The 24,045-nt window shown below is 41.0% G+C and overlaps 1 protein-coding gene across 1 annotated transcript in view; it reads left to right on the forward strand.

The window, feature by feature from the left end:
- CAMK4 (calcium/calmodulin dependent protein kinase IV) overlaps positions 1–17,318 on the forward strand; it is a 185,312-nt gene extending 167,994 nt beyond the window's left edge. Inside the window, exons 7-11 of the mRNA XM_075726616.1 lie at positions 1,414–1,488; positions 7,413–7,488; positions 11,941–12,067; positions 14,187–14,339; positions 17,154–17,318. Coding sequence (XP_075582731.1) covers positions 1,414–1,488; positions 7,413–7,488; positions 11,941–12,067; positions 14,187–14,339; positions 17,154–17,318 — 596 coding nt within the window. The remainder of the gene's footprint in view (positions 1–1,413; positions 1,489–7,412; positions 7,489–11,940; positions 12,068–14,186; positions 14,340–17,153) is intronic.
- Positions 17,319–24,045: the final 6,727 nt, after the last annotated feature.

Below are 24,045 nucleotides of genomic sequence, written 5' to 3' on the forward strand. Positions count from 1 at the left end.
AGGCTCTCCTGAACGGGGATGTATTACACCAGTTCTGTTGGGGATGGTAGCTGCTTCCAAAGGGCATGACCGCCAGAAATTCTGGGTGTGCCCAGTTTTTGCCTGAGCAAAGAGGAGCTCTGTGCAATGCTCCTGAGCTGTATGTAACCAGTTTGAAAATACCACCTCATGCTCCCTTAGCAGGGAGTGTGGGGGCGTGGGACCATGCAAGGAGTGAGTGTTGCCACGTTCGTCAGGCCGGCGTTCATCGTGGGTTTCAGGATCCAGATTTCCACAAACTAGTCTCAAGCAATTTAATATAAATTTCTAGGAAAGTCTTGCATCTTAGGATGGTGGTATCTTAATTTACATTTTGTCCTAGTTCTTACCTTTCCTGGAAAGGCTCTAAACAGCTGTAACATGATAGTTTAATGCAGCACCCAGTGGCCTTGGTTTGACAGCCAGAGTGGTGTAGGGGCTTCTGAAGCATGTTTCTTTATCTTCTGGTTAAGATTATTGCCTTGTTTAAATTGAGATCTGATTTACAATGAGTGGCAGTGTTTATAAAAGTAAAGTATATTTTTGTTTAAATAAATAATAATACATAAATAATAACCATTTAGGGACAAGTGAACCCTAACTATGCATTGCTGGAATAAAATAGGAACTATTTTCATCCTGATCTTGAGTCAAAGCATTCCCTTTTATATTTATTGTAAAAAAACAAAAATACTTCTATTTTGCATTTTTTAAAGCCAGATTGCCATCACCTAAAGTTAAATTTGAAGAAGCTCAGTTTATTCTCAGTGAAAACAAAAATAGTTGTGAAGACTTAGCATTTTATGTCTTTTTAAAAGTGAGTCATGCAAATACGATGTGTTAACGTCATGAAGGCTTTTGCAGTCTGAGTAGTAATTCAGGGTGGAAACACTGCAAAAAGGTGATCAGTACTTCTCCTGGCACAACGCCCATGCCCCAGAAGCCCTCTATCAAAATACTGCTGGGATTTTGTCTTGCAGGGACTGAGTACTCCGACCCTTATCCAAGAAATCACTGGTGAACAATTTTTTAACACAAAATTGGTCTGTTGATTTGGATTACTCACAGAGTAGAAGCTGAATATATACCTAGAATGTATTTCTGGGTCACTGCTTGTACGCCCTTAGGCATCCCATTATATTGGCTTTGTGCAGTCTTCAGGATAAAATACAAGCTACCTTTCTGTCAAGCAAGAGCCAGGAGTATTCATTTGTACAGCCAAATTTTGTGTCTGGATTGCAGTCTGGGTAGATTCTTTAAATTGATCCTCATCTCTGGAAATGACAGTAGTGTTTGTTTCATGCGTAAGTGTTAATTTAATTACATACACAATGTAAAAAAAAGGTGATTTTATAAGGAAGTAAGAACATTAATATTCCTAAACAATCTTAACAGCTGACTTTGGACTTTCCAAGATTGTGGAAGATCAGGTGACCATGAAGACAGTTTGTGGAACTCCAGGTTACTGTGGTATGTTGTTTTATTATTTGCAATATGCTGCACTTAATGTGAGGATGTTACATTTTCTCTTTCCAAGGTGAAATGCTTCTTCCTAAAGTCAAAATTCAAAAAGCCCCTAAAAAACAGAAATAAAAACCTAAAATTCAGAACTGGCACTCGGTTAAATTTTTCTAAACTTATATTCTCTAGCATTGAAGCTTAAAAATCGAAACATATGTTATGATGCGAGTTCACTACTTGCATGGGAATAAGTTCAACCATCATAAAAATGCTGAAATTACTAAAATCATACTGGAGAGGCATCAGCATAAATTTGGACTATGAAGGGCATAATGGAAAACACGAAAAATTTATAGAGTTCATAACAATTATGAATATTTGAATATTGCTTACAGTGAATTTATCTTAAAGTAATTTTTTTAACATAAAGGAAATCAAATTATTCCTTAGAGTAGGGTCATGAATTTATCCCCTAAATCCAAAACATTTCAGGAAATACATTGTTTTAAATGCAGGCTTGACTCAGACCATTCTGGTCCGAGTGGGACCTATATAACAGAATTATGAGTGCAATGTCAAGGAGCACTTCGTGGCAGATCTTGTCAACTGGGGCGACTGGTGTAGATCTAGTTGTCTCTTTCAGCGGTAAAAAGGCTTTGACACTTTTAACTAATCCTCTTTTCTCCTAAACAAAGTAAGAACGAAATCATAGGTTTACTTCAGTTTTACCAAGCGAGTGAGAGTCAGCATGAACCACTGCTTACCAAAATGACTAATTTGCTTGTGCATTCACAATTCTTCAATAAGCATGAGTTTATGGATGACTCCAGAGCAAACCTCTAACTCATGAGCTTAGCAGTGTATTACACAACGATGGTATTTTTAATTCCTTTAGTAATTTAGAAATTAGGAAATTATATACTTGAGGATGTTGGGTTTATATTTTTCCGCTGGTGGCCTTTAAGGACACTTTCTACTTGTTTAACTGTGGAAGATGTGCACAAAGTTTAGAAACTGTGTTTTGTCTCAGTTGTCCTGTTCTAACATGTTTCTGTTTTTTCCAAAATCACAGCTAGTTCATGCTTCTCAGTCTTGTAGTTTTAATAATGTAAGGCATCTAATTAGCATGCAAGAAAACCACCACTGATACTTCAAATTAAAACAAATTGCCGTAGAATCACATTTAGGTAAAAATATGTTTCCCCACTGTCATATGGGACAGCGAGGTTTTGATAAGCAAGTGAAAAAAATAGTACCGGCAACAGTCCGAATTAGGAATGTGGGTTTTTTCTCCATTGCTTTGGGGGGAAAATAAGTGGGGCAGAGAGTGAACACTACGATTGCCATACATATAATATCAGGCAAACAATGCCATAGCTATATGTCAGATATCAGTAGATCAAAGAGGGTATCACTAAAACCAACCCCAAAAAATCCAAAATCTAAAAACAGAGTTCAAGCACATAACCTGTCACAGTACTGAGAAAGCAAGCATACAAGTGTTCGTGAAAAAAATAGTTGAAAAGATGCTGCTGAGCCCCAGCGTCCATTCCCTTGCGGGGCCAAAGCATTTCGCTCTGCCCATGGGGCCGCAGTAGGAGCTCGTCCTGCTGCGGGCTGGGTCATGCCCAGCCTGGCCATGCCCTGCACACAGCAGATTTTTCTTCAGCAGCAGCATCCCCAGGTCAGAGGGGACAGCACAGGCCTGTAGGCTGCTCTGTCCCTATGGAAAGCCTCCTGCCTGCCTGCGGGTGGGCGGTCTGCAGAGCAGGGCAGGCTCCTGGTGGGTTCTGGTTCAGTCTCCCATGGCGTCACCAAGCTGTGCAAGGCTGAGCAGCCAGCAGCTGGACGGAGCCTCGCAGACTGCCTGGCAGCTTTCAGCAGGGCATCCTGTGCATGCTGTCGGACTCCCGGTACAGCACCCTTGTGCACAGCTTCGCTGTCAGAGAAGGGACAGCCAGCTCCTGGATGTGCACAGAAGCTCGTCTGGACTCCCAGAACCAGAAAATGAGCCAGAAATGGTCCTCCAGTGCCAGAACATGCAAAAGAAGGAGCCCCTCCGGCAAAAGAGGATTGCAGCTGCCTCTGCAGTCTGCTCGCCCTTCCCTGCAAGGCTGTTCCATGTCAGCAAACCAGATAATGGCCAGGGAGGCTGGTGATCTTGTTTACACCAGGGCAAGCCTGCTGGGCTTCCCATGGTGGATGCTCACCTCCAGCAACCAATGTGATCTTGCGGAGAAACCTATTTCTGCCATTCTTGCTGAACTCTAGATCCTGAATGGGCTCCTACAAGAGGCTGCAAGTTGCTAGCAGCGTGCTGGGTGGTAAGCATCTCAGGTAGTTTTGGACAGAGCTGAGCCAAGCCATGTGGCAACTAAAGACTTGGCATTTGTTTTTATGACTGTAGAAACAAAGGAAAGAGGACATTGGAGAAGACCATAAAATTACTCTGTTACGTTGTAGCACAGCTGATAATGCAATTCAGGTTACATGTTCATTACCTTGTATGACATTCCCTGCTAAGCACGCACACACACACAGGTGCCAAGTATGCTTTAGAGTAGCACTGAATTCCAGTCTCCTTAATTTCATAAAACTGTACTTCACAAATTAACTATTAATGTTCTGGTTGTCTTCTCTTGTGACAGTTATACTACAAATACCATAAAACTGTAGTTAATATTCAGCCCTTCTTATGCTTGTCTTTGTATACTATAAAAGTAGGATAAGGTTTATTCCTGTAGAAGAGCCCTCAGAGTAGGGATGACTTGGTGGGGAGGGTTGAGGCTGAATGTCTGTGCTGAGAAGAGGAGAAAGAGGCTTTGTGCCTACCAGCATCGACCTACAGTGCCTACAGATGCGGACCTGCAATCCTTGCTTTATGACACAAGTTAACTGACCATGCAGAATTCCTGGTGCCTGGAAAATATTCAAGCATTACTTTCCAGAAGTGGAGGAAACCCAGGAGAAATACTGTTGAAATGCCAAATTAAACTGTGAATAATTGAAAGTCACAGGCTGCCAAATCCCACATCCTGCCCACCCAGCTATCAGCAGCTTCTCCAGAAAGGACGCAGCAATAAAAACACGTACTGGAGTCAGAATGCTTTCAAGACTTACCAATCTACAGTCTCTGGGACATGCAAAGTGTTGAAGAGGACTGAAAGCAAGAAGATGGTCACAAAGAACTTAACTTGCTGAGACATTGTGCTTTCAGTGAACTTAACAAGAAGGGCATAAGTGATTTCTGACAGTAGCATGTAAAAATAAGCCAGTGCAAAGCAGTGATTCACCATCGGTCTGTTATGGCCAACGTCTAAACTAACAGCAATGTATCAGTCAAATCCATTCACCAAAAGCTAACTTCTGGAAATATTAAAAAATCATATTTACAAGATGTATAACTGTAATCACAGTCCAGATAGCAAGGCAGACCTATATATACAAGTCTTTGGTCTCCTTTGTGGCCATTTTACAATACTGAGGTGGAAGGAGGAGAAAAGTGAAAGAAGGGCAGAAATTGTCTTCTGCCCTTATCCTGAGCAAGAAGACATCCCAAGAAACATTGCATTCTCTAGAAGAACAAGCATATTGGCCATTAAACAGAAAAACTGTCCTATTTACTTCAGAACCCCCCGCATGGCATTAACAAACATGGCAGGGAGAATGGTAGTTAACATCACTTTTCTTGTTCCGTCTCATATCTTTCACTGAGGCCATTGGCTTCTTTGCCTGTAGGGTGTCTTGTTAGCTATGGGTTGACCTGAGTTAAAATCATTTGGGATCTAGTGTCCCTTCTCAAAAACAACCCCTCTCTGTTCATCAGTTTATCTAGCAGAAGGAGGCAGGGGAAGTCTGTGCTTAGACTGGCAAGCATTTGCCCAGCGGCCAGCTGTGCAAGTGGCATGTAGCAAACTTAGTGATTAATGTCCTTTTCCTTCTATATTAATGCTTTGTAAAAATACTTGATGTGTTCCCTGCATGGTAAATCCTTCAGGTAAGTTGAAGAAATCTGAGCCAGCTACCTGGAGGCCATTAGGGAGTTTTGTATACTCTGATTAAAATCATTCTTGGGGGAGCCTTGCTCCCCCAGGATGCTGCAGCACATTCCTTGGGAGAGCTAGCTACCCCAGCGGAGACCTCACACAGGCTGGGCGCGAAGCGGGAGTATTTCGGCAGCCTGGGTCAGTCCAGGCAGGCAACCAAAGCTTCAGGCTGGGCAGGGAGCTGTCGTACATTTTGGGAAGCCTCAGCCCTTCTTGTCCCAGCTGCTAATGGCTGTGAAAGTGTAATGTGGGAAGGTGAAGAGATGCATACATGCTGCAGCATTGATGCATGTAGGTGCAGCAAGTCCACTGTGCCCCAGAAATGTGGCAGCTATCTCATGTGCATTGTAGAGCCAGTGGGCTCAGGGGCTGTGCTGCTACAGGAGTACATCTGATGGATATTAATACAGTTACAATGGTTGCTGAGAAGAAGGGCTCCTGATATGTGGAAGTGTGGCTCAGCAACGTCTTTTTAATTATTTTTTCCAAATTACTTGGGTATTTTTGTCTGTGGCCAGAAGGTGAGGGAGGGAAGGTTCTTGCCTCCCCCAGCACCAAGCACTTCTGTCTCCTCCTCTGGAGATGCGGCATTTTCATTCTGCCGCCCCAGGAGCTTGCGCAGGGACGTTTGCCCAGGTGGAGGCAAGCCTCGAGGGTGCCTGGAGATACAAGCCCTGGGGGCACGGGGGCTGGCGGTGTTTGAGGTAGGCATGTCACAGTTTGAGTGTGCAACTGTGCACATTTTTAGTCACACACAGCAGCAATGGATACTGTCTGAGGGATACAGTGGTCTGCTCAGCTTTCCTCGAGGTGTGTCTGTCAAGCTGCCTGGGCAGAGGTTAACTCCTCTTTACCATTGCAGAGCTGGAGACTGCCTGGCCTTTCTGCCTGCTGCACACTGCAGCAAAAGCAATTGCCTGAAGTGGTCTTGTCTTTCCTTACAATTAAAACAGAATACCAAAAATAAAGCCCAAACAAAGTACCAAGTAAATAAGTAAAATACTGAAGTAAAAGTACCACCTCTTTTGTCACGTTCCAGCTCCAGTGCTGCTGTAGCTTTCTGTGGTTCCCTTCACAAATCTAAACCTAAAAAGCAATTTGAAACCAGTCTGATTTTGATTTTATTCTGGCAGTGCTTGGACATGACTTCTGTTGCTTTATACTCAGTGAAGGGAATCATTTGCCTAATTAAGGCTTAAAGGAGCAGGCCCTAAATTTTTAAAAGACATAAATGTGCACGGAGTTTAAATTGACTTTGTGACTGTTATTTCTGCATTCCACTTTGTCCTGGTTTCGGCTGGGATAGAGTTAGTTTTCTTCCTAGTAGCAGGCACAGTGCTGTGTTTTGGATTTAGTAGGAGAAGAATGTTGATAACACACTGATGTTTTAGTTGTTGCTAAGTACTGCTTATGATAGTCAAGGACTTTTCAGCTTCCCATGCTCTGCCGGGTCCACAAGAAACTGGGAGGGGGCACAGCCAGAACAGTTGATCCAAACTGACCAAAGGGCTATTCCATACCATGTAACATCATGCTCAGTATAGAAACTGGGGGGTGTTGGCCGGGGAGCAGCGATCGCTGCTCGGGAACTGTCTGGGTATCGGTCGGCATGTGGTGAGCAATTGCATTGCGCATCACTTGCTTTGTATATTATTATTATTATTATTATTTTATTGTTGCTATTGTCTTTACTATTTTACTTTATTTCAATTATGAAACTGTTCTTCTCTCAACCCAGGAGTGTTTCTCACTCTTACTCCTCCGATTCTCTCCCCCATCCCATCGGGGCAGGGGGAGTGAGCGAGCGGCTGCGTGGTGCTTGGTTGCTGGCTGGGGCTAAACCACGACACACTTTCATCTTATTGACAAGTGTTTTATCATCTGCAGCACCAGAGATACTACGAGGATGTGCCTATGGCCCTGAGGTGGACATGTGGTCTCTGGGGATTATCACCTACATCCTGTAAGTGCAGACAGTGACACGGAGTGGTTTGTTTGTGAGAGCCTGCAGGTTTTTATGACATTATGAGGTGTGCCGTTAGAAAATGCAAGATCCTGAACTTTAATTATGGTATTCCTAATCATATTTAAGTAAGTCAAATTCTAGAGGACTATGGCAAAACACTCAGCTTATATGTTTGATAAATATACCACTTCTTCCTGCACAGCAGCAAGGTCTGCACAGAATCATGCTATTAATGTGAATGAATAGCAGCGAAGCTGCTGAAAGCAAAAATACAAGCACACAAGTGTCAGAAAGCATCATACATTTTTTTTTCTCATTCACACAAACTGTGAGATATACTATCATCCTAAGTAGCTTCTGAACTACAGCTGGGGCAAGGAGAAGTTAAGGTGCTTGCAGTAATTTCACAGTGCCTGTGAATATTCCCAAATGCAGCTGCCCCATCTGTGTTAGCCACAGACACTGCTACAGCTTTGTCTGCAGCATCAGTGTTGCTGTCTCACAGCATCTCAGTCAGGAGGCAGGGAACAGCCCTGGACTCTCTGTCTGCAAATCAGTCCAATGCGTTAAACAATTGAAGTTGAAGTGTTCCACTTCTTACAAAATAACCAGAGACACTGTTGACAGAAGGCTGTGGGCGATATAATATTACATATTATTATTATATATTATGTATTATTATTATTATTACATATTTTTAAAAGTTGAATTTGCAACTATAGACCACAATTTTCAAACAGTTGTGTCTAAAGGTAGGCACTTGTGTCTGCACCTTAATATGGCTAGTCCTAATTCAGTTGGTAAGTATTGTAATTATCTTATTGTATCAATGGAATCTTTCAAAGGAAGGTTATTGAGAAGGGAAAATTGTATCTGATATATTGACACTTCTCTTTATGGGAGAATAACTAACTTCATTTATTACCTTGGCAACACCAATGCTAAGCTGGCTTGTGTAGTTGTATATGATACTTGCAGGATGCCTTTTATGGGAAGAAAATGGGACTTTACACATATACATTAAAGACATGGAGGATTTTATACATCCGGGCCATTTTCTTTCCCCTTTTAGGACTCATTAACTGTGTCCAGCAAGTACAGTGTGTAGTAAGACAATTGTCTTCTTTATGTCTTTCGCAAAAAAAGTATTATATTTTCTAGTGTTTATACTAAAAGTACTTGTAAGGATGTATAAACACTCTGATGGAAATGCCAGAAAACATCTTTTGTTGTGTACATAAGCTTCAAGTAAATCACAGCTCTCCTTTTGGGTGCCTGTAAATAATAGGCTACAATATTCCTATTTGCTATTTTGTTATCTGCTCCTTTTAAAATGTGAATCTTTGTCTTGAGGCCTGGTTCAAGTCTGTAGATCACATCTCAGATATTACCTGCCAGGTGGTCATTTCTTGTCAGTTCTAGTGGTCCATGCATGGCAGAGAGATTTGCCAGCAGGGCTGTCTCTGCAATTGAAGAGGTGCCTTTTATTGTCCATTGACAAAGATATCTAGATTAAGCCATGGGCTTGACTAGTTATTCAATGACTGAGGGATAGCTGTTGTACTTGAAACTGGGAGCCTTCCTTAAGCAGAACTTGCTTTCAAGTGTAGGCAAGCTCCAAGCAAGAACATACAGCAAATTCCTATTCAAATATATGGAGTGGTGTTCGCTATACGCAGCCCTTCAAAACCTTTCAGCTGTTCAGGAGATGCTCCCAAGCCACGTTAAACCTCTGGACTTGTATAAACACAAGCTTGTGAGCTCCTGCTCTGGGTGGGACACCACCAGTACAGATATTCCTCTACTTCTTTCTCCTTCTGTTCCTCTCCTCCTCCCCTCTCGAAATCCAATTTGACCTACAGGAGAAAGCCAGGCAGAAAGGGTTCTAGTTGAATCCGCTTGGCCATCTCTTCCATTTAGCTTTAGTAATACTCCATATTTAAAACTCTTGTATTGAGTGTAAAGCTTTGTAGGTCAACATTTCTGATGGGTTAGAAGCTGAGACCAGAAAGGTACATGTACAGTAACTGTAATTGATTAATTCTGCAGCCTAAAGGACAGTGTTGCATGTCTCAGTCTCACAGTTTAGTAGAGGGAATGCACTTATGTACAGTCAAAAAAATACATTGTTGTATATGCCTCCAAAATAGAGTGGATTTAAGAGTTAACTACCATGCATAAAACTGTATCGTCTCACCAATACCAAGTGGACTTACCATGTGATTAAGAAAAACTTTGACATGTATTTTGACCAAACCGTTGTTCCTGAGGCAAACTATATTAAGACCTATTGATGATAACTGTCATAATTCCGAGGAAGCCACATTTATAGTTTTAACAGCAAAGAAGACCAGCCCTTTTGTGTTCCTGCAGCAGGTTAGAAATGCTATGGCACATTTGAGATGCAGATAGTGATCAACAGGTACAAGGTTTTGCCTGTAGTCAAAATTGCATGGATTTAATTAAAGGTGGTTTTTTACTAACTTACTTAAAAGGGCACAAAACACTGTCTAGTCATTTCTAACTGATTTTGAAGGTGTTTGCATTGATTTTTCTTTATTTGGTGAGTAATTGATTTAAAATGAATCAGCATAATCCTGGTTTAAATGAAATCAAAAGCAGCCATGCTGGGTCTTACCCAGGTTTAATTTGTCTAATTTGAAATCACACCTCTAGTTTATTCATCTAATCTGTCTGCTGAAATGAATTTTTTTTTAGGTGGAAGCATATCCATAGAAATTGTTAATAAGACAACAATAGGTGGTAGTAGTGAGTTATGATGAAAATATTTGTAGGAGTAAATGGAGAATCACTTAGAAGGCTTCCAACACAGTCACAGCAAGCCTTAAGCATGGTCTCACTCTATGTCATCAGTTACCTGGTATTCAGAAGCCAGTTTTGGCTGAACTAGTTAGTGGCCCAACAACCCTGTCCAGCAAAGGTGCTCCATGGGGACAGGAGCCGACCGGAAGCAAGCTCAGAAATGGTGGTGGGAGAGGCAGGCAAATGGGAGGGGAGCAGCAGAGGGACCATGACCAGCTCCAACATACTGAAGCACATGGTATTTGGAGGTTGGATCCTTGTGTTTTAACCCATCTCTGCCAGACTTGGAAATTAATAACACAACCAGAATGTACTTACAGTGGAGGTTGTCTCCTCTTCAGCACTGCAAAGTGATGCAACTGTTTCACCCACGGCTACACACCACTGTCAAAAACACATTTCTTAGTTGAACATCTATCTCCTTTCTCTGGGCAGTAAGCACTGATCAGGTATAAAACTACAAAACCAAGTTAAAATGTAAGGTTAAATTTTCTAGATTTGTTCCTGTCTTGTTCTTTATGGTCTGCTGTTCTTTTCCTGTTATCTCATTGCTTGTTACATTGTCTGGAGGCAGAGTAGCAGATAGACTTTCTGTTTAGCTCAGAACACATACTGGTTGAATAGGAAGTTCACTTTAAAACATCTGATTATGTGTGCAGGCATGATTAAAGTACAATGAAGTGACAAAAAAAGGACATTATATAAATGGAAACCAGTTCCATGAATTTGCTTTACCCAGGGCCAGCAACATGGATTGGTGTTGGGATCTATATTATTCAATATATTCATAAATGAAGTCATTGGTGAGATTACAAAATTTCTTGATAATACGTATGTCACCTAAGTAAAGATGAGGGCTGATTATTAAAACCTGCCAAAGGTTTTTACATTTTGTCGATGATGAGAGAATGTACAGCAATGAATATAATCAAAAAACAGTCCTAACTAGACATATAAAAACTTCTAACTTCACAGGTAAAGTTAGGTTCCTCAGCTAATTGCTATCCCTCAGGAAAGATTCTGATAATTCCTCTATGAACATGTTAACTCTGTGCTTGTAAACAATCCAAAAAAGCAGATCCAAGGTCAAGAATTGTTAGAAAGAAATGGAGCTTAAAATAGAAAACATCATTATGCTAGTTTGCAACTCCATGGTGTGCCCACGCTGAATGGTGTTTGCACCCACTTCAAAAAGACACACAACTGGAGAAGACTCACAGAAGAGAGGAGGGATGAGCAAAGTTTCAGACTGAGGAATGACTAAATAGTCCAAGTGATTTCAGCCTGAGACCAGCAGACCGAAAAGCTGCTAGAAAATAATGGCATGTAGAAGGTAAACAGATATCAACTGTTGCATGGCTACTCTTATGAACAGTCCCTATATTCATAGTTCCAATTACAGACATGTGAAAATGGAAGATTTACAATTTGATCAGCCTTTCCCAGTGCTTATGAATGCATATGACCACATTTTGCTCTGCTCGGTAGAATTAGGAGTTCGTAAGTACATCCAGGTCTGGTTTCCCAAAGTGGAGTACAGAACACAAAGTAGGGAAAGATAATACCAGGAAAACAGCCTAGGACTAATTAATCGTTGATAAATTTCTTGCTTTTTTATCCTTGCAGGCTTTGTGGCTTTGAACCATTTTATGATGAAAGGGGAGATCAGTACATGTTTAAGAGAATCCTGAACTGTGAATACGACTTTGTTTCCCCCTGGTGGGATGACGTGTCTCTGAATGCCAAGGATTTAGTAAGTAAAGCAAAAATGAGACTGGAGTATCTTTGCTGATATGTGTTTGGCTAGTATCACTTCCACTGAGAAAGAGAGTCCATTTTAGGGTGGGGGCAGAATAATTGGTTAATTAATTGTTCATATGGCTCCTTGCTTTTCTTATTATTACCTCTGGTATATTATGGTGCTGTTAAATATCCCCTGTTAGTCCAGTGCTGTAATTTTGCACTCAAAAGCATGGATATTCACGTCCTTCTGTGAACTAAGCCACAGATTGTTGGCAGCTGTCACAGTGTTCATGTGTGCCTGCCTTTCATGCTAGCTCTGAGGTGTTTCATCATTCCTCTTTGCAGGGCAACCACCTTCAGGGGAACGTAGAAACAAGCCCTGTATTTTGTGCAGTTTTCAAGCCTAAACTTTGGAGGAAGAATATAAAAAGGAGTGAAGTCTGCCCCCCTCTGCGGCTTTTGCTGACAGCCTTTTTCTGTCCATTTAAGCTTTTTCTCAGTAGATGAGGAAAGACTTTTAAATATGGTCCGTTAGCAAAATGCAAGGGCTGGCGTGCTATCTGCACTGTATTCTTTTATTACTGGATAAAGTAAATTGGATCCAGGAGATGCTGATCTGCAAAGATAGGTATGCTTGAGTTCGATTTTTAGTCAAGAAGAACTTGCACAATTCAGTTATTTCATTAGCAGTGAAGACACAACTGCTCGGTTCCATATTACTTATACAAACAGTGCCATAAACTACTACGCAGTTAGTGTTTGTAAAGTACTCCAGTGTGCCTCAAACAGAAGGGCCTTTTTTGTTGTTGTATTAGATATGAAGTTTTTGTAAGGTCAAAAAAAATATATCATTTACTGCCTTATGTCATCAAAACCCAGATAAACAGCAGCCTGCAGCAAAGCTGCTCATTTATTGTGTACAGAGAGCTTTGGTCCAAACTGGCCCCTACCATTTTGCTACAGTAAAGCTCAAGAGTTTCATGTTTGAACACACGTATAGCAAGCTGTGGTTCTCAAAACTCATGCTGTCGTCTGTTCTGGGGTGTTCAGTTGAAGTGATTTGCTTCACTTGACCTCTTCTGTGGATGCACAGCTGGCACTCATCACAATGCCTGTTCTCCTGCACCCACTTCAGGGCACTGTCTTTCTTTAATAGCTCTTTGTAGGGAAATTTCAAAGACCCCTAAATCAAGTCCTCCCCTCACGGTGGGGCACATAGCAGTGGTGGAGCCCTGTGCCATCGCTTGCACTCTGCTCCAGGAGGGTATGCAGTCAAGAGAGTTGTGTAAGTGTGGCTCTGCTGAGTACCATCTGTGTACTTCTTTACTCCATCCTCACCCTTCTTTTTTTTAAAACACCACTTGTCCAGACATCCAGCAAAACCCATGAAATGCAGCTTGACGGGACATACTTTGGACCCAGTAGTTTGTACCACCTCCACTCCCAAGGGTATGCCCCTTGTTCCCAAAAATGTCCTACTGTTGTGTTTGGAGAGGTGCAGCTTCCCTGGTCTCAATATCAGAAAGAATGGCATAAACAGCATTAGTTTCAAAGTGGGCTAAGAGGGAAATACTTGTACAGTACTTTTTAGTTCATGTGTACCTGAGGTTTTATTGTGACTGAAGGAAACATTTCATTTGTGAGGTACCTGACAGTGACTGCATGGTACAAGTCTGCATAAGCTGCATAGACTACAATTTAAAGTTTCTAATCCAGTTTAAACCTTGTCCAAATCCAAAAGTGGGGATACTGCTAAGAGAGCTGACTGGCTGGGGGTATTTTGAGAATCTCATAGGGTTTATGTGACAATTCAGACATACAACAGCCTATGGCAGATACAGGCCAGCTGCATTGGTACATACTCTTATAAATGGCGGTAACCGGTTAATTCTTTTTCTCCTCTCTTCCCCCTTAGCGGCTGTCTTATTCAGATGTTATTTATGGAGGACCAAGAAATGCCAGAAGCAAAATACATGCAAAGATCTGAATGCAAATTCTTGTTGGTTTCTTAGAATGTGTTTCACTAAGATGCTTCCCGAACCAAGACCAAAGCCCCAAAATGCAAAGCTCAGTAAATGTAAATGAAGAATAAGGTTAACAGTCTTCTGTATTTCTTCCTTGTGATGCAGGTTAAAAAGTTGATTGTTTTAGACCCCAAGAAACGCCTCACCACTCTACAGGCTTTGCAGCACCCATGGGTCACAGGGAAGGCGGCTAACTTCGCACATATGGACAATGCACAAAAGAAACTTCAAGAATTCAATGCCCGGCGTAAACTTAAGGCAAGTCTCTGGACATAGTCTCTGTTTTGGCTATGAAAGCATGCAATTAAATTAGTAGCCTTACAGAAAACTTGCACACTTTTCAGGACAACATTCCATAGTGGTATGGAAGTTCATAGTTAAGACGACTGATGAAGATGAAAAAGTTGAAGCTGATTTAGTCAATGTTTGCAGCCAAACAAATAAAAATGTGTGAGGTTGATTGAAAACTCTATCTACACCGACAGAACTGCTGAGAATGTACACAGCCTTCACAAATTCCTTACCTTCCTTCCTTTCTTCCCCCCTTTTTTCTTTGTTCATCCATCCAGTTCATCCATCTGTCCTGTACTGCTTGTGCATCCTTAAAGTATTGACCAGAAAGTACAAAATTCTGAGTAGTTTCTTCATGAGCATCCATAAAACTGGAAGATATGCTATAGTAGATTAAATATTTTGATCTGTAAGCCACCATCAGTTTCTATACCTGTCAATACAAAGCAGGAGCTTAAGCCATCCTTCTGTATGATCTGAAGTCAGCATTTCAGACGTGTGGGTCTGTAAAATGTATGGGTTGAGATTAACAGGCCCAAAACATACATTTCCAAGTGCCTCTGAGAGCAAACATGCAATAGCATTCTTTATCTGGAAATTAACTGCAAATTAGCTGCAAGACAGCAGTGCAGGTGGGACCTGTGTGGAAAATAACATTAGGTTTTAAGTCACCAGTATGCTCCTTTACTGTCTAGTCTACGTATCTACCATGGGAAAAAGCAGGGAAACATTTTTAGGTGCAAACGGCAGGCAGCTGAGCATCTAACTGACATAACATCAGGAAACTTTCTTCTCCCCTAATCCCTTCTTCAGTTATTAAAGATTTGTGTCTGTTTAGGAGAGACTTCCAGGGATAATTCAGCACAGAAATTATTACCAACAGCTACAGTGAAGTTGCCCTTGTAGCCCTGGGGAATAAGAGTAAAAAGCACCTTCTCTGAGAGCTTTACAACCCCTCTGCAAAACCAAAGTCACAAACAATGAACCTTAACTTTGGTTTTGCTCCTTTTTTTCAGTATTATTAGGGAACTGTGACAGAGAATCTCTGCAGGGCAAAGAAAAAAGTTTTGTCATTTACAAAGCTCTCAGACACTGTAGCCATAATTCACAGTGACGCTTTGCCCATGCAGAACTGACTAAATGTGTCTATTAACATTGTTCTCTTCAGAAAGATTTCTGTAGCCATACAGCAGGATTGCTGTGTGTTCACTGAAGATGCCATGCAGTGTTGTTATATCAAAAGTGATGTCAGTCATAAATTTCATTATTTCGAGTGAGCTGTTACATTCCCTGGCCAGGACGTCACAAAGAAACATGTGCCCTTTTTGCATGTTTTGATTCTCTTTATATTTTTACACCTTTGATCACCAGCAAGATTTTTCTGAAGCCCTGTTTATTTAGATCCCTATAGTCAACCAGGTTATACTTCGGTGTTTAAAAGCTGTTGTTTTTTCTGTTTATTTCTTCATTTCTTTTCTATTAAAGATTAAATGACCAAATCTCCAATTAAGAGAATTAACTACAGTTAGCAGTTAGAGTTAATAGCTTTACACATATATCTATGTATAAAATGAACCATAACTTTTTAGACAATGAATTTCTGTCCAAAAAATAAGAAGCAGAAAACTAGGTAGTGAATACATGCTTTAGTTGTTTTGTTAATAAGAATAATATAAAATTGTCCTCTCTTTCTAAACATGCGAGTCCAGCAGCAGGCTTTCTTTACGTAAAGACCTATTTTCATAGAATAACTTTAAAGCTGTCAGTCATGATTTAGTTTTTCATAGATTGTGTTGAATTTGTTTCACAAACATCCACATGGCTAGGGAGAGTAAATTACATGAAAAGTATCTTTATGTATTTTAATATCAAGTGGCCTGTTCTGTTTGTAATCTGTAATCTCACTTTCAAAATTATTGCCACTTTTTAGTTTGCCTTGCACTTTGACTTCATATTCTATCTTAGCTGATACTTCTTTGTTGCCAATGTTTATCTGTTTTTTCATTAGCATCTTCTTTTTCTTTTCTTTTTTTGTTTTTTTTGCTGCATGGTTACCTCTCCAAACCATCCACAAAACTTGCTGTACTCCTCAATTCCTTCCTGCAGAGCTGCTGCTTCTGTGATGCCTAAGCAAAAAGCTACCCAAGTCAAAAATACGTAAAGTTGTCATACACAGATATTAGTATTTCTTTTCCTCACCTCTGTATGTTTGTTTTTTCAGGCAATAAAACTCTTCAAGGCAAGGGCTAAGATAACTGTCTTAATGCATGTCTTAATTTTGTGATATTTTATGTGATATGAGAGCAATCCCCAATGTGTATTTTTTTATATATATACATATATATATAGGAAGTTGCCCTTATGCACTGCACCATATGCAATAGTGCAATACTGATAAATGTTGTTTCCCTTCTGAACTTTTCATGGAATAATCAGTGATAACACTGTTGTTATTATTATGACAGAAGATAACTTTCTTTTTGCCATCTAATTTCAACATGGGAGATCTGAAGTAGTTTCTAAAAAAAAATGCAGCATGTGCAGCTGAAAAAAATTCTGTTCATGTTGGCCAGCTTGTAACCTTGTGAAAGCAGCAATTTTAAACCTCCGTCTGGTATTTCAGGTGGCCTTCTAAATCTGTCCAGGCCCAGGCAGGTATCCAAATGCGACATTATCATGAAGACTAAATGCGGTTATATTCCCTAGTGGGATGATGCTAAGGCTGCAGTGCTGACAGACCGTGTTCTTTAAGGAATGTTTGCTTGATCCTCTCTTTTTCAGGCTGCAGTGAAAGCTGTGGTGGCATCAACTCGCCTCGGCAGTGCCAGCGGTCACAGCACGCACGACAGCAACAAGCCCAGCCGTAATCCATCTCCTGTCCATGACAGCAAACCCGAAGAAAAACCCACTCAGGAAGCAGAACCAGCTCCAGAAGAAATGTCTTAGGTCAATGTGCTTCCTTGTTTCAGCTGAGATCTGTCATTTCATACACCAGCTAACTTGTCATTCAGCAAGAGAGATTTGTAAGCTTGGCCTCTCTGGTTCTGCTTTGGGGTGCCAAATGCACTGGCTGGTGATCCTACCTTCAATGCATGTGACTGCTTATGAAAATAGTAAACTGTTCCATAAGGCATGTCATGGAAACAGTGTTATTTGCAGTAATACCGGCAGGTGAAAACATGGGGATGAATAACTACCTACCGTAATGTGTATACTTCATATACATCTATCCAGTGTTTCTAGATGGCATTTGAAACAAAATACTGTTTAATTTGGTTTTATGGAAGTAGGTGTCTTCTGTATGTCGTTTCTTTGAACAGCTTCCTTCCAGATTCATAGTCCTGCAGCAGACGAAATGGAAGGAAATACTAAGTCAATGCTTTTAAAACTCATGTACAAAATAATGCTTTTTATCTGTAAAAGTCAAAAAGTATTTGGGGATTTATATGCAAAAAACATTCCACTACTGGGAAGAAATTGAAATGTTAGTTCCGCTGGGCATGAAAATGTATGTTTCTCAAGCTTGTGTTGAGAATGCCTTATTCTGACTTTTCCTGTTTATATACAGTATTTTAATGCAACCAAAATTACTCAGATTTCTGCCATTTCATTCTCTAGTAAATGGTTAGCAAAACAAAACAGTAGACTAAAAGAGGATTAGAGTAGATGCAAATTTTTGAAATACCATTATATTTATTCATTAATTTCTAAACTGTGCAGCTAGAAGACGTTTTTATAGGGCCTAAGGGAATAATCTGCAATTATACAAGTTGTAGATGCTTGAATGAAGCTATTCCACAGCTTAATGATTTTGCTCTGGGGAAACAGTCTTATACAGGGTCTGTGAGCAAGTAGTATAACGTAGTTGCTTTCCAGATAGTTTAACCTCATGAGTAACCAGTTTCCACTTGTCAGCATAATTAGTCCAGATTTTCCTAAAAAAAGGATCCCTCCTGTAAAGTGATCCACCAGCACAGATTTTGCATCCTCCCAGAGCTCCTGTGTCTTAAGTTAAAAGCTGTGTGCATGGATCAGCTTGCAAAATTAGGGTCAGGCTCTTCAGCTGTCTTGATTTTTTTTGTTGAACTTAACTGATAGGAATTGAAAAACTAACATGCATCAGTATGTATGATGGTTTACATTTGTTTGTTATCACTTTGATAGCATGTGGATTTCATAATGTTATTGATATATTACAGAAATGGCAAAAAGAACAAGAACCTGATGTACGACGTCATTTGTGTTTGTTAACTTTTTTAATACTGATAGTTACCTACCACCCTAACATGCTCAACATTCCTCCTTTGCTTTGTTTTTATGTTAAGTTAGGCCTTGCACAACTTGCCTTGAAAAAATATATCAGCTACTGAAAAAACAAGTCATTAATAAAACATTCAGTAGCTACATCTCCTGGTGAAATTAAAGGGTAATACAATGTTATTCATATGGTAGGTTTGATAAATAAAATGTAATCTAGATTAATATAAAAAGGAAGATTAAAGATACTGTCTTTACTAGGTGAGAATGCATGCTAATGAATGTCTTGTACTAGAGATTTTTTATCCATTTCTTATAACTCTTTGAACTTGTACAGAAAGGTTTGCTAATTAAGCATGGTTGAAATTCAAAGTATGCACATCCATCCTTTTCCCAGGTGACACACTTTGAGGTCAGCTGAAATGGCTGGTGGGGTCATGGCAGCTGTGAACAGGCCAACAAGACACTTTTGCAGATTCTCCCTTGCAAATAAGTGCAGGAAGACTAATCACTTTGGAGAAGGTGATAGGTACATCCACCTGTCTCACTTTTTAACTATCTTTCTCCTGCGAGGTGACTGCAGGACTGCATTTCTCAGCCACAGCTCTCCTCTCCCAGTTACAGTGGCAAAGCCATCTGAGTTGGGTTGGTGTGGAGGTTTGATGGGAGAGGTTGGATTTCTGTAATGTTTCCTCCTTCGTTCGGGATAGTTGCTTCTAATCTGCAGAAGTGGAGCCGGCTGCACAGTCGTTGAGCATCTACGAGAGCTTGAGCAGAAATATCTTCATCTGAGACATGGTTTGTTGAGCTGACAAGTAGTCCCAGCTGATTCTTAAAGTTATTCTTTGCTAAATTATACCATAGCATATCATAAACATGAACTGATGACATGCAACTGGAGACCTCTCTGTGACAGCATGATATTGGTGGCAGCCCAGTCTTGTGCATAAAGGCTCTGGGGCTTCAGTTGGTTTTGCTTAGTTTTCTTTTATTATGCTCAATATGAAACAATCAGGATGTCTGTGCTGAATGAATTACCAATACGTGACTCAGTAAAGTAGTATGCCTGGCTTATGACAGTACTATAAAGCGGGAAAAGCAGCGCTAGGGCGTATGCGTGTAACTGAAGAAAGGAGCGTTACGTACATTGTTTTTGTCTGAAAAATCACCTCCCAGTGGCATCTGCCATAATTCAGACTTGGAAGTGCAACGCCAGTGTCTTACTGTGGAAAATGTGAATGTACCTGGAAACTACTGGAGGTGGGCCAGTTCCACATCTATGGTTATAAGCTAGGTAGAAAATTACTGATGCTCTTTTCTGTTGAAATCCTAAGCTTTAAGTTTTTAAAAAGTTCCACATATCAGCAAAGTCCTTCAAGTACAAAAGGGAGCCTTGCTGTCTTTTTGAAGTATTTGAACCTAGCAAAACTTTTCCTTTAGAGGCAGATTGTAGTATTAGCCAACTAAAGTCTAATATTTGAGAGCTAGGCTGAGGATCTGATGGCTGTTAAATGGCCAACGATGTCCTGGCTTTGCACAACAACAAGGTTTTTTACAAGTTCAGAAAGATTCACTCCAAAATAGAACAGATTTCCTGTCATTTTGAACACTTTTGCTTGTGATTTTGTGGATGACACAGTAAATAGCACTGCATGAGCCTGGTGCTGGTTTGTTAGCTGAATTTTGTGCTTTGCGTTGTGCAAGCATGCTGTAAAGACGCAGATACGCCACGATCAAACTTTTGAATCCAAAAGAGCATGAAAGCAAAGGTTTGTGGTACAGTGGGTGCTTCAGAAGAAGGCTACTAAGGGCTCTGTCCCCACAAGTGAGCAGGCTGTTGGGTACATGGAGAGGAGTGACAAAAACTGCCCAGCATCCCCTTTGCAAGGAGTGCATGCCTCAGTGAATAAAGCAAAGTGCTCTGAAAAGCCATGTGGTACTAGAGCGGGATAAAAGTGGCAACCAAAAAGTTTTTGGAAGGGCCTCGGGTAGGCAGGGAGTCCCAGGCTGGAGGAGGCTGTGGCTCACTGGCAGCCAGGCCTCCACACTTACCAAATAAAGGTCCTTCTCCTGCAACTCACGCTGTGAGTGAAACACAGATGCAGCTGGCAGCTGTGGGGGAAGTGAGGACACCGCATTTTCTGCAGCCCAGCAGCAGGGAAAGGGAAGAAGATGCTAGGAGTTGTCAGTGTCCAGCTTAGCAGATGGATAGCAATATCGGCTATGCAGCAAAGGCAGGAGCACTCTGGAGAAATAAATGCACATTTCCAAATAACAACTGGCAACTTGCCCCTCGGCTCCCGTGCACTTCCTGGGGCATGCTGTTATGCAGAGCCCTGCAGTGGCAGCTCTCAGTTTAAGAGTCGCATATGAAAGCGTAGGGTGGAGGACTGCCAGCAGATGCTTGCAGCGTCCCGCATGTTGCCTGCTTACAGAGTGATGGGCACTCCCCAGTCCCAGCTCAGTGCCTTGACCCTTGTGCAGAGGCTGTGTGTTTCTCCTGGTGAAGAACTGAGTTTTGTGTGGCTGAGTCTATCTTGTTGCTGCTCAGGTTATGAGTGTGTAGCTTATGTAGGTATGGCATTCAAGTAACAAAAATTATCTTCTTATATGGGAGAAAAACAGGAATGAGGCTGACCAAGCATGATGCACAGTTAGACCTAGAGCACAGTGGCAGGTATACAGACAAGTCCTGAAGATACCAAAGGTAAACAAAGAGACAGCTCAGAACATTCTTAAACTTTGCAAAACAATAATAGCTCACAGAATGTCCTTTCCTGCTTTTCAGAGTAATTTCAGTTAGAACATACAACCACAATAGTGAGTTAATTCTGCTTTTGTATAAAGAAGTTTAGCTTCCCTGATAAGCCCCCGCACAATACCATATTGCATTGAACAAAAACAATCAGCTTCATTGCAAAGTAAGACAAAAATAAAATTATAAGCAACAAAGAAGAGAAAAATAGGAATAAAATAATTACCTAGTCTGATTATATCTGGAATGTAAAGATCTTAGTTCCAGAACATGTATAAACTTTTACTGACAAGACTCTAGATTCTCCACATAAGCAAAATAATTGTTTTATGTCTGGGAGGTAAAACTTCTGGCCAGAGCAATTCAGTGAAGATTGATGAAGGGTCAGTGCAAATATGGAAAGCATCTCTTGGGGTGTGAATACTCTAACTTACATAAGGTTGGAACAATGTACATGCATATAACTAAAAATCCAGCAAAAGAAAAAAAAAACAAACCAACCCTGCATTGCATGCTCTTCTGCCCCTCCAGAGTGGAACAGAGAACATGAACACAATCATGAACTTAGTCATTATTGGAAGGCATTCAGATATTTTGGGGATAGGCATATTACAGAAGCAGGAACAGGATGGTATAGTCAAAGTGGCCCAATTCTGAACCCATCAATAAAAGCGCAGATATATATTAAAATATATATATGTACATGCACACACTAATATATAGAATTATCAAAAGAGAGGCACAGACTGCTGAACAGTCTCTAGGAGCCATGTCTACATTAACAGTTGCAGTAACCTTTTAAGCTGTCATTTGCCCTTTGCCAGCACTACTCAGCTGGAACTGAAACCATAGTGTTTCACATTCTTGTATACATGGATCATTGCTGGATGAAATTCAGTGTAATGGATGTCAAGGTATGAAAGATTAATAAATGCAGTGGTACAGAGTTTTCCCCAGCTCTGGCTCCTTCATACCAAGACACAGCTGGGAAGAGTGCTTCAGTGCCCTTGTCTTTTTGCACGCTCAGGACATGGGCCGAAGTGAGGTGACAACACAAGCACAGCATTTTGTGATGGGTTAGAGCTGCCTTAAACTGTACCAGAGGCCCCTGCCCAGTGATGCTTCATTCACAGCACGTGTCACTGAGAACTGACAATCTAACCCTTAACTTTTATGTCAAGAAGATGTTTACTGGCCAAGGTATGTTAAACAGCATGTGTTTACTCCTATTACGTAGCATAGAGCTCCTCCCATAGTACTGGCTACTTTTTTCTGTCCGCCTGAGAAACTGCAGCATTCCAGAGCATTATATGACAATATATAAAGAGGAAAGCTTAAAAGAAGGGGATCTTTTCTGTTTTTGCCATTTGAAACTCTGGTTTCAAGACCAAGTGTTAACATGCATTCATGGCCAAATGGCGTGTTGTTTTTCTTCCCCTTTATGCTTCATCTTTTTTCCTGGCCCTGGACCCCATGGGGCAGCCAGAAAAAGCTGTCAGCAGTCAGTCAGTGGGAGAAGAGCCATCTGACACTTGCAGGTTTCAGCTGCACTGCCCTGACAAATCTACGGATGCCCTTTGGTCTGTCAGATGGTTTCACTCCTGTTCTTTGAGTTGCTTGTGGTCCCGAAAAAGTCTGTGTTTTACTGGTCAAGTATAAATGTATTTCTCTGCGAGCCACCTGTGGTGCGATTTGTCATTGCCAGTTAGTACCTAGAGAAAGGTCTTTCTCCTTTCCCTCCCCATTTCCTAGACTCATGCAGTTTTCTGGCACCTTCTGTTTCCTTTCTCAAGAGCCTATACCTGGCTGACAGAAATAGCCCAGTGCTGTGCAACAAATGCCACACAGAACCAGAAAAGGATTCAGGTCCCTGAGTTAGTTACCCAACAGAAAATGAAGGCACCTGGGCTGCTGTAGATGCTTTGGCTATACAAGCTGCTAACACTTGGGGTGAGGGTTTCAGAGCAAAGTGGTACAAGAACAGCATCATGCTAGGCTCTGCTCCTCAGCACCAGGAGGCTCCTTCGTCAATGGTACTTTTTTCCTGCCGTAGAGTAGATGTGGTTTAGGTCAATCCAAAGAAGCACATCAGGCTTAGGAACTCTGAAAAATATCATGTGTGCTATGACCAATGATCTTCTTAATATCATTTGCTTAACACTGGTTGATAGGTATCATATTTTGTGCGGCATAGCCACTTACAATGTTGGCAGAAGAAACAGTTAAGTCAGTTCAGAACACCTGGTCCCATTTGTTGTCTGGAACTGTAAATAATGATCTGCTTTATAATACAAAAATGTGTGGAGCCAATGGTTGCATCTGCATATGTACACACAGGAAAAGTCTATCAAAGAGAAAAAAGACTGTAATTTTTACCTCATGTTGGGTGGACCTGGGATGGCTCTCCTAATTGGAAATTACTGTGTTGCAGACTTCAGGCAGTTATTCTGGTAACTCAAAAGCTGAGGCAAGCCATTGGGTATGATTTACAGCTGCAAACGGCATGTGATCTATCCCAGAGACAGTATACCCCAGCAGCCACGGAGTTGTATTTATTCATCTACAGAACTGTATGTAGGCATCTGCTTTGTCATATCAGCCCTCAGTATTGTCTGCCATGTCCTTTTGAGCTACTCCTTCCAAAATAAAGCTTTTTCATTA

Source organism: Pelecanus crispus, chromosome Z, assembly GCF_030463565.1.
Source record: "Pelecanus crispus isolate bPelCri1 chromosome Z, bPelCri1.pri, whole genome shotgun sequence".
Classification (NCBI taxonomy): Eukaryota; Metazoa; Chordata; class Aves; order Pelecaniformes; family Pelecanidae; genus Pelecanus; species Pelecanus crispus.